The sequence below is a fragment of the Uloborus diversus genome, chromosome 1 (genome assembly GCF_026930045.1).
Source record: "Uloborus diversus isolate 005 chromosome 1, Udiv.v.3.1, whole genome shotgun sequence".
Lineage (NCBI taxonomy): Eukaryota > Metazoa > Arthropoda > Arachnida > Araneae > Uloboridae > Uloborus > Uloborus diversus.
In genome coordinates this window covers 31,214,071-31,226,108 of record NC_072731.1, presented here as the reverse complement: position 1 = coordinate 31,226,108, position 12,038 = coordinate 31,214,071, and the positions used below count along the sequence as shown (strand labels likewise).

General features: G+C 32.5%; 1 protein-coding gene across 1 annotated transcript in view; it reads left to right on the top strand.

Annotated features, from left to right (window-relative positions):
- LOC129234520 (trichoplein keratin filament-binding protein-like) overlaps positions 1-11,337 on the top strand; it is an 83,761-nt gene extending 72,424 nt beyond the window's left edge. The window contains exons 11-12 of the mRNA XM_054868527.1: positions 4,664-4,849; positions 10,317-11,337. Coding sequence (XP_054724502.1) covers positions 4,664-4,849; positions 10,317-10,400 — 270 coding nt within the window. The 3' untranslated portion in view covers positions 10,401-11,337. The remainder of the gene's footprint in view (positions 1-4,663; positions 4,850-10,316) is intronic.
- Positions 11,338-12,038: the final 701 nt, after the last annotated feature.

Sequence of the window (12,038 nt, the reverse complement as noted above, 5' to 3'; positions counted from 1 at the left end):
TAGTCAAAACAAATTTCAAACGCTCCAAATGAAATAAAATTAATAAATTTTTGTGTGGTTACATTTAAAATCCCATACAGATATAACATGTATTCCTCAATAAAAGGTAAAATGTCTTTCATATGTAAAATTAGAATAAATGATTAATATTTGTAAAAGAATATGACCCCAGTTATTTATGAAAAGACAATAGGGAAGTTTTCTATTTTTCAATTTTATTTTTATATGATAGAGTAAAATGCATGAACATCATAGGTGAAAAAAATTTTGCAATACGATAGTTTTTTTTAAATTAATTTTTAAAGTTCAAGCGCTTGTGACGTCAAATGGCATAGGAAGTGACGTCATGCGCTCTTCCGATAGGGGTAGTGATGTAAAATACCTGGGTATTTATTTTTAGGAGTAAATATCTACGGTATATACCCGGGTAAATACCCAAAATGGGTATTTACCCGGGTATTTATTTCAAAAATTTATGTTCAACTAAAATACTTTTCTGTATGTATTCCACTGTATAAATAACCAACCATATACAAAACAAACTTTCGCCCAAAAATTGTATTTTGATCACATATTTAAAGAATTATTGTGTGAAACAACTTAACAATCTAATATGATATTCACATTAAATGTGTTGGATATGCCTAATCAATGTTGATAGCCAAATTTCAGATATAAAAAGCCATTCCACAAAAAAGTAAAAAGCTTAACTGGTTACAAAAAAAAGCTAACATCATTTTTTTAAGGTTCTAGTCTTTATAACCCAGTAATATGTCCCTGCATGGCACTTAAAATTCACAAAGCCACTTCTATTATTACACTGGTTCCATGTAAATTTCTCCACCATAACAAAATATTCATAGTCTAATCCTTCCCACAATATTTTCCTTCCCCATATCCCAGTCGTTTTGCTGTAATGAACAAGTTCAGTCTTCAGTTGAACACTATCTAATTTCATATGCTTCCCAACTTGATAGATAAACGTTAAACCATTGGGCAGATCAGGTGGTTTCAGATCCCGCCTTGCACCATTGGATACAAAATACCTGCAGCAAGATGAATTGGACCAATGCCAAATTCTTTCCTTTCTTTAAATTTATTCAAAATTTCTCTTCCTTCATTTTTTTTTTTTTTTTTTTGAAAAAGGTACATGGGAAGCTGTTCCAGTAATGTAATCTGTAATATGTTGAACTGCCCATAGACCAAATGTATTTGCGGATCATTTGACTCCAGAGATAAAGTCAACTTCACCATTGGTTCTAAAATATGAACCATTTTATCAACATGAAGCCAAAAAAACTTCATCATCTAGGAACCTTTTCTTAAATTCACTGGACAACTGTGATTCACTGACTGCTAGAGTTTGAAGTACAAACTTGTTAGCTTTTAAGCTTTGGAAACAGTACAAATGACTGCCCCATGTAGATTTTTACTGGAATTAGCAGATTTCGCCACCTCTTGGTTTTGAATTTTGACGAACATTGCTTGTAATACACAGCTTTGTTTTATCGTTTTCACAATTTCAATTGTATGCAACGGAAAAAGTGATTTACACTGGAATTTTTTTTTTTTTTTTGCTTATTAATGTGAAAACTGTTTCTATAATTGCCACATTATCACTTAAACAGCAATTTAAATAAATAACATCATAGTCTTAATAACTTCTCAGTTTATTCTTCCAAACATCCCTCACGCTTTTTTTTTTTTTTCATTTTGGATATGACTAACCTAGATTGTGACTTTGAAATCCTGAAGTTCATCATTGAATTGCTTATACTTATCCAATTATGACATTGAAAAGAAAGATTCTTTGGTTCACGGTGTGTTTCTTTCATAATTTCATCAAGTCTTTCAATAAAAAATATCATAAACTGTGTAATACATATGTATGTATTAGTTTTACCAATTATTTCATATTTAGATTTTTTTTAAAAATCCCATTCACTTTTTGCATTTTTTTGTAAAATACCCAGTTTTTGGGTATTTACCCAGGCCTTGGGTAAATACCCAAAAAATATTTACCTACCCGCTGGGTATTTACCCGATCCACATCACTAGATAGGGGAGAAACTGAAGGACATGCATTCGACTTCGAAGACAAAACGTAAAAGGCTTATCTCCTCGCATTTCTGGAACATTAAACCTCTTATCCTCTCGGAAATATTCGAATATCATCATTGATGTTACTTGAGGAAGATTATTTAGATTGTGCTTTAACGAATCCGGCCTCCATAGTGTGTTCAAAAGGATTATTGAATTTCTAAAAAATAAAAATATCAGCGCGCTCAAAATGTCCCTAGCGAAAACAAGGGATCTTTGGCAGAAGGCTGCCCATTAGTGCCGTGTGACGTAAGCTCGTGACGTTTCAGAAGAGCTCACTTTTACGCGTAGATTTTTAAAAAATCAATCACGGTGTTTTAAAATTCGGCGATGGTGAATTTTTTAGTTTTGAGGGTCAATTAACAATATCCAATAGCCAAAATATGAACATTTAATAGGTTGCATCTTCCCTATTATATTATTCAAAAAATGTTTTCAAAAAGCAAGAAAATTCTTCAATTTTTTTTACAGTACACAATTTTATCTTTTATTGAGGAATATATGTTATATGTATATATATTTTGAAGTGTAACCACACAAAAATGTATTAATTTATTTCTTTTGGAGCATTTGAAATTTGTTTCTACTACTGTTTGCACCGGTCAGGGCCGGATTTGAAAGTGTGGAGGCTCGAGGAAATGAAGGAGTGGAAGCCCCTAATCAGGGTTCGAAAATATCCGATACTTTGATATATATCTGAATATTTTGATATGTATGTATATATCCGATAATTTCAACCCGTGAAAGATACGATATTTTGTAAACATTTTACTGTGCGGGCCCCTTTGTTGTGGAGGCCCCGTGGCAGTAGCCCCGCCTGCCCTCCCCTAAATCCGGCCCTAGCACTGGTGGTTGAGAACACTAGCAACTGACGCATGCTCGATGACTTTAAAAACTCCTACAACCAAGGGTGTATCCAGCTCAACCATGAAAGGAGAGGTTCAGGGGCAGCCATAGGGGAACCCTGATAAGAAGTCATTGTTACCTCCCGAAAATTTTCTTATTCAGCAAATTTTGTTTGACGATATGGCAAAAATATCATCATTCGGAAAGTTTTGTTTGAGGATATAATAAGAATGTCATTCGGCAAAATTTGAAGTTCCATTCGGCCCATTAAGAGTTCCCACCCTGATAAAATTTGAAGTTCGGGGTGTACATGAGAAGGCCCATCATTTGGGCAGTTAGGATACTAGTTTTAAGCCCCCCCCCCCCCCCCCCCCCCATTTTTTCCCAAGACTTTGGAAGCAATGAAATTCTAAAAGGAGTGCAGAATAGCCCAACTGAACACCTATTACTTTCCCTTTTCAATGAGCTCCCAAAGAAGATGTTATACACTTTCAAACTTAGGTACAAGTTACCTCATCTGAACTCTTTGATAAATTTAGAAATTGAAACAACGGTCACTTTAAAGTTTTTCTTTTTTTTTTTAATTCTAATTTTTTTTTTTTTTTCTTGAAGGGGGGAAGCTGTCCTAACTTGCCCCCCTCTGGATACGCCAATGCGTAGAGCTGGCTATCGCCATCCCTATCAAATGAATATTGCAAAGCGCTAACTGCTTCATTCTAAGCAATATTTAACAGCTGGCAACCCCCATTTGTGGCCATTTTTGCATAAGCAACCTTAGTTCATCATGTTCAGGAAAAAATTAACTTATATTTGATATAAAAATGTTGACTACACTGTATGCGTGCATTAAATGTGCCAAAATAGTACCTGTTTACATGTGGCTGCGAATAGGTTGCAGCCAGTTGGGCATTGGCAACCATAACTTTTCAAGTTCTCTAGGTATATTTCTTTGAAGTAGAGTATAGTTTATTTCAATAACATGTGTCATTTTTACCCCAAATTGTCAAACACTATTAATTTGATAAAAAATACGTGTGGGTACTTTTTGCTAGGTAACTTAGCCAAAACACATTGTCCCTTTCATAATGTAATATAAAAATTTGATTTCAACTTTATACTCAATGAGTGCAGTAATTCAGCAGCCGGATCTTATACTATATGTTTGAAACTGTTGTTTCCATCCTTAGCCAATTGAGACAGAGATTAAACTAGTGCTAGAGAATTGATGTTGATAAATGAGAGAGCAAGCTCATTGCTGTTTAAATTAGGACCCCACACATTTCTTGTTGAAAATGTGGTCTGCTCAACAGAATATTGACTCGATCACATAATTCTGTACCTCAAAACAAGACTAATGTAAGTCACATAATCGCTACTTTACAGGAGAGGGGTAAAATGGTCGCTTGGTGCATACAAAGGATTGGACTCACACTCTATTAACACTCTTAAATTGTTATGAAGTATTTTTATTTAGGATTTTGTTCACGTGTCTCAATGGGGATTTTGATTCTATATACTAAGAAATGAAAAATCGCATGTTTTGGACTTTTGGTATGGCTCTGAGATACAGAATTGTCACTTAGTGATTGCTGCTTCATAATATTGAACAAGTTTCTGCATCATTTTTCTTTTTCGAAGAAAGGTTATACATGTTGATAGTGATTAATTAAATCTCTATGATTTAGATTATAAGCTTCAGTCTTTTGATTTCTTACAGGTCTTTAAGTCTCTTTCTGAAGAAATAAATAGGAAAATTAATTGTGTTGAAGAACAGCAAAGAAACTGTATTTCAATGAAAGAAGCTTGCTTAAGAGCAATAAGTGAAATAAACGAAAATTCAAAATGTACAACGAGTATCTTACAAGATAAAATGGTGTATTATAAAGAAAAGGCAAAGAAATTGGTAAATATTTTTCATACTGTCTTACACTCTATATTTATAGCGACAGCTGAGCAGACAGTTTGTAGTTGTATTTTTCATCTAATATTTCTATATAATATGAAAATCAAATGAGCTGATAACACACAGCCAATCAGAAGTGCTTTAACATACATTAACTTCTGGTAGATAAGCCGCCCTTTTGTATATGCTGCATGTGCAATAATCGAGTACTTGAAAGAAAGTCCAACAAATAAGCCACCCCATTGCATACACCGCAGTACAGCGAATCAAAACATGGCACCGTTGACATTCACCTAGTCTATTCTCTTCTATGTGTATAGATACAATCATTTAAGATAGTTTATATTATTTTCCACACAAACCGCTATCTATAATTTAAATTAATAATAAATAAACCTATAATTTAAATTAATAATAATTACCTTGTGACTTTCCAAGAAAAACTTTGCTAAATGCAATTAACCTTTATTACTTATTCAATAAACTTTTCTTTAACTTTTAAAAATTATAGCAATTATAACATAATGTATTATATTATAACTTAAGAGTAAATAAAAAAATTAAGGCATAAAATACAATAAACTAAACAAAATAATCACACTAAAATCAAAATATTTACAAGTATTTACAGCTCATCAAAATCTTCGAAATTCGATTCCTCAATGTCTGAATTGAAAAGAGTTAGCAAATTATCGTACAAAAAAGTGGAAGCTCTCCTTTTCAGGGAGCATAGTCCTAAGTAGTGATGTTCCGGATATCCGTATCCGCGGATATCCGAGGGAAAATAAAGATCTGTATCCGTATCCGTTACTTTTTGGCGGATCTTAAACGGATCTTTTCTATTCTAAAAATTCCTAAATATTTGAATAAAAGACTCTTAAATTCCGTTTTATTCCCTAAGTTATAAGGTATCATTTTCGAAGCCAATTTGCACCCTCTGTCACAAAAAGTAAGAGGTAATAAGTTTTAAAATTTGTATATCTGTGTGTCTTTTTGTAGCATCATAGCTCCTAAACAGATAAACCAATTTTGATAGTTCTTATTTTCGTTCAAAAAATGACTTAATCGAAAGTGTTCTTATCTTGGCTTCGTTTTTGTAGAACTTTAATTACCGGAGATATTAATTAAAAACCAACTTAACGTTTTTCACAATTATGGTAGTAAAAAACTACCCTTACGCTAAAAATGTTGGCCCTAATTGAAAGAACGAAGTTTTCTGCGTTTGATATTTCTTTGGAGCTTCCAAGTTATGTACAGTAGGAGTTATAATCTTGTTGAGTAAATTTTAAATGCAATTCTAAGCCTTTATACGCGTGATTGGTAGCGACTTCAAAGTCGGAAGATAAGGTGAAAAAGCTTCAATAATTTCAAATTTCTGTCTCTTGTCAGTTCATATTTGTTAATAATGTGTGTTCTGACCCGGGAAATTCATCTTAATATGAAGTCGACCCCCTGGGATATGTTTTTTGTTTTTTTGAAATTTCTAATTTATTGGTTTTTGTTATTGATTTGGTGTTTGTGTTATTCTTCCTTTCGGTTTTCCTCGGCATCCTTCAAAAAAAAGTGAGACTAAATTCTCTATTTACGGTTTGTAAAAGTGTTTCCGGCTCTGCTATTTCGTCGGTCACTGTAAGTTGGGTGGAATGGGTCAGCGCTGCATTTATGCTGAAATAAAATGCGAAAAATTATTTCTAGCCTGTCCAGAAGCTGCTTTACACTCTTGCTCCTGTATCCTACATCTACTAAGCTATCTAGAAATAATTTTTCACATTCTATCTAAGCATTAATGTAGCGCTGACCCATTCCTTCCAACTGCACCTCAATTTTAACAGAGCTTTCTTTAAAGAGTAAATCATAGTCTTGATTATATTTTCGCTGTAGATTATTAAGAAACAGTGCCATCACCCGTACAGGAATACCTTACGTAGCAAATTTTACACTTGGGTAGTTTTATTTATTAGGGTAGGGATTTGGGGAGAAAAATTTTAAGATCCGTATCCGTATCCGCGGATCTTGACACTAATGATCCGGATCCGCGGATCTACTTTTTTAACGATCCGGCACATCACTAGTCCTAAGTGCTACTAATAAACTGTAAAAAAATCTAAATTTTTGAAATTGACATTTTTGTGAAAAATCAAAATTATTTTAAACTTTTTTTTTTCGAAATACTGTGGGAGAAAACTAAAGCACACATTTCAAAATATTTTATATGTTTTTAAACAAGAGAAAATATCCTTTTAAGTAAACCAACCCGAACAAAAAACAGGGCCGTATTTAGGGGAAGGCAGGCGGGGCTACTGCCCTGGAGCCTCCACAACAAAGGGGCCCCCACAATAAAATTTTTAGAAAATATCCTAACTTTCACGAGTCGAAACTATCGGATATATACGTATATATCAAAATATTCAGATATATATCAAAACTAGTGATGTTCCGAATATCCGTATCCGTATCTTTTTTGACGGATCTTAAACGGATCATTTCTATTCTAAAATGTTTTAAATATTCGAATAAAAGACTCTTAAATTCGGTTCAAATTAGGTTTTATTCCCTTTTTAAATTATAGGGTATCATTTCAGAAGCCAATTTGCCCCCCCCCCCCCCGTTGTAAAAAGGAAGGGGAAATAAGTTTCAAAAGTGTGTATCAGTGTGTCTTTTGTGGCATCGTAGCTCCTAAACAGATAAACCGATTTTGATAGTCCATTTTTCTTTCGAAAGGTGACTTGGATCGAAAGTTTTCTTAGCTTGGCCTCGTTTTTGAAGAACTTTAATTACTGGATACATTAATTAAAAACTGATTTAATGTTTTTCACAATTATGGTAGTAAAAATTTACCCGTACTTTGAAATGTTGGCCCTAATTGAAAGAATGAAGTTTTCTGCGTTTGATATTTATTTGAATCTTCCAACGGTAGGAGCTATAATCTTGTTAAGTAAATTTTAAATTCAATTCTAAGAGCCTGATACAGAAGCTGGTTAGGAGAAGCTTCCTTACCAGTCAGCTATCACCACCTCAGTCAGAACATTATGGTGCTCTAGACTTAAGTTCTCGTCATTTTCTTTTTTTTTTTTTGACCTAATGGGAGTACTGCGGTACCTCTGGTGACCCCCATGCGCACGCCTCTGAGCTCTACTACAGATAATACATCTGTGCCTAGCACGGCAGTATATATCTACATCATAAATATCAAAGCACAGCGACAATCGGCGCCATCTGCAAAAATGGCGGTCAATTCAAATTATGACATTACTTTTTCGTCAGCCTATATATTAGTAATTTTTAGGGTTACATTAAAAAAAGTCTCTTTATTAGACCTGCAAAAATGTAAATGTAAACAACAAGAAACTTTGAATAAACGTTATAAGAAGAAAAAAGACGACGGGTAGTGAGGTGCCTCGTCATCAAAGAGTAGAAGCAGTGGTTATATCACTATATTTGCAGGTTGCCACCTAAAGCGGTTAATTGAATACAAGTCAGCAAATTCATTTTAAGTACTGTGTTTATTAATGGAAACAACCTGCAAAATATAAATATTTGAATTGCTTAAACTAATTCTAAAATGTAAGCACAGTAATATGTATTTGAAAGAATATGGTGTCATTACCACATGTGTACAATTCGTAAGTATTGTATTATTTTAGAGTGCTAAACAAAGTGGTTGTTACATGTAAAGAGTGTACAAATGAAGCAGACTTATATAAAAAAATAAAACCTGCTCTGACCTGCAAATAAAAGAAAGGAAATACTTACATACCCAATCCAAGTGTAATAGAAACATTCTTTGAAAAAGGCTCCGAAGCAGCAAAACAAACAGAGACTTGTTCCGTGTCCAAGTATTACAGCCGGTTCTATCCAATCCAAACAAGACTCCAAACTTTCGAGCCGGAGACAGGCAAAATTTTTCGTTTAAGTTCTGTAAAAAAAGAAAAAATATTTTTAGAGTTAATATCATCTTTTTTGTTTAACAATGTATAGAATAAAAATAAAATTCAAGTTTTTGTACTGGTGTAATATCGAATCCGTGTTATAATAGTTGCAAATTTTGAACTGCGTGATTTTTTTTTTTGGCATCGCAGAAGTACCGTGTTATACAAGGGATGCCTGTATATATATATTTATTTGTGAAATATTTGAATGATTCATTTGTTCTAAGTCATGTATTATGAATAAATATTGCATACATAGGTTTTGAAGCTAGAAAAACTCCTTTCGTCAAAACAAAGTAATCAAACTGTACAACACAAAAACTAAACTATTTTATTCTACTTTTTTACTTCCTTTTACAAAAAAGGAAGTATTGTATTCGCAAAAAAAATTTCACCCAAAAATCGGCCTCAATTTCCATTTTGCTCACCGTCAAATGAATGTTGAGTTTTTTTTCAGTCCGACCACACGTGGATATGTGCCTAGGAACGTACAGACACCCGAAATATCCATTTTGACGATCCCTGAGTTAATTACAACGAGTTTTCTCATGACGTATGTATGTGTGTATGTCGCATAAGTCAAGAACGGAATGTCCTAGAAAGTTGAAATTTGGTACGTAGACTCCTAGTGGGGTCTAGTTGTGCACCTTCTTTTTTGGTTGCATTCGTATGCTCCAAAGGGGGTCTTTTGCTCCTTTTTTGGGGGAAATCATTGTTAATTTCGATGTGAACTCACGTGGTGTTATAATTTGGCGGACACTTGGCGATATATCGCTAGTCTTTTCGTCGCCAAGTTTTGTCGCCAACTTGGCAACAAATTTGGCGATTTAAAAAAAAAAAATTTAATATGGTTTCAATTTGGCCATTGTTGGTGATATTTAGAGAGTAAACTATTAAATCATATTAAAATTGCCAATAATGAGAAAATGACAATAAATTGGAGTAAAAGGAAGTCATGTGATGCACACATCAGCTCGTTTCTTAGAAAAAATTGCTCTTTGAAGCTCTGACATACATACTGCTTATTTGAAAGAAGAATGCCACAGTACAAAGAAATGAAAATTTACAGGGAGAGTGTTTGAAGTTTAACTCTTCAGGAAATTTGCTGTAAGAAGAGCAAATTTGCTGTGCTCTTCAGTGATTAATATTAGAAAAAAAAAGTCTGTGATTATTTTCTAATGAAGATAATGTCATTTGAAGCCCTTTAAGCAAAAAAATAAAAGAAAGATTAAAAATTTCTTATTGTAGCACTCTTTTTCCAAACAAGTGATATATGTAATTTTTTTGTAAAGTTGCTTAATAGTACTAGGCTTGAACAACTGTAGCATATATTTAATAATAATAACTGTAAATATTGCTTTTTAAAAGTAATGGTCAGATGTTTTGTACTTAATACACAGCTTTGTTATTGTAAGTGTTACAAAATAAAACGCTATTGTTTTGAGATTTGCATAACTTTGTGTTTTGTTCATTGTTATTAATTTTAAACACGCTTGACCATTAACTTTTAAAATTAATATTTTGCCTGAATTTTATAGGGAGAAGAATTAGAATCCTCTATTGCAAAGGTGAAGGAAGAACCAAGGCCTCAATCAAAAACATACCAAAGAATATTTTCTTAAAAGTGTTTTGGAGTTATGTTTTTATTGGTCATTTTAGTAAAAGATTTCACAAAGCAATTGTTTTTAATTACATAAAGTTATTTTTGTCATAATAGTTTAAATTAAAAAAAATATATATATAATATTTTCATTAAATGTATAGGTATTTTTAATAACTTAAATACCAATGGAGGCAGTGAGAAGCAAAGGGATGTAAGTGGACATTTTCAAGTTTTGAGTAAAACACGTTTAAAGATAACATCCTAGGTAGGCTTTCACTGAATTTTTTTTCTAAATCATGCTGTATAGCAGCAACTACCAGGGCTTCTAGTACCATATCTTGCCCCAAGACAGAGGAGAGCTTCACCTACCATGTGTACTGGTTGTCTCCAAATTTTTCATTTTCCCACTTCCCTTTGCCCACTGCCTCAATTGAAATATTTTATTTAAAAAAAAAATCAGGTATTTTTTTCCTATTAAAAGATAACTTAATGGCCTTTTTTGTTTCATTAATACCTGCAGTGTAAAGAATAATGTTTACAAAATTGAATTAATTTTACTACCAACAATGTAAAAGTTTTGTTTTTGATTCTATTATTTTAAAAAAATAAAAAAAAAAACTGCTAAAATTGAACAACACACATCTAATGCTAACAACTCTCTAAATGATGCATATCCTTCATACCCTTATTTTCTTACAAATAGTCTTTGTAAGAAAAATTTTAAAATGTGTTACATAATTCACTATGTCTTCAAAGAAAAATATTTGAGAAAACAAAATCTTTGCAGTGCATACGAAAATTTTAAAAAAGATGCAATTTATGAGTCGTTTTGAACTTTGAATAAAAGTTTTCTTTAAAATGTTTTGGTGTAAAAAATTATCCTAACTGAAATTTATTTAAGAAAAAAACAAAAGTTATGGGTTTTCTAACATTTCTCAAAGTATTCCAAGATGTTATGCACAACCTTAAAAAATCATATAAAAAAATAAGTTTATATGAGAACTTAATGTATATATTTGTAAAAATTATTTTAATAAAAACTTATTTATTTTTGTCAATATTGTCTTATAGTTATCATTTGCTTTATCACTGTCTAAATGCATCTTGTTTATTTTAAGTTACATTCTGAATGAAGTTTTTACAGCGTCCAAAAGTTAAAAGTCTAAGCAACCATTTGACTTGAATGATGTTATTATATTCAATTTTTGAGCAAAGGACATATTTATTAATGTATCTATAGTTAAAGCGAACTTGGTAGCATACACAATAGCCTGATAAGATACTTTGTAAGCGTCACAACGCTTGCCCCAACTTATGAGTGCAGCCTATGAGTTCTATCTTAAAAAGAATTATTTGAATTATTTTATGAGCCCCCCCCCCCCCACACACACACACACAAGAGAAGGGAAGAAAAAATTTAAATGCTTATTTTGTACATTTTAAAATGTTGCTCAGGTAAAAGTATTAATTTATATTGTGTTGATAAAAAAGAGTGCTTTGGAATGTACTCAAATTGAAATATGCTCTTTTCTGCTGAAAATTCAGGCTGTTTTGCAGCATATGGCAACACTTTAAGAGAGCTACTGGTAAATTGACTAGGACTAGCCTAGCTTTGCCCAAAGCCTGTTTGCTGGTCAACACTTTTGTATTTCTGTAT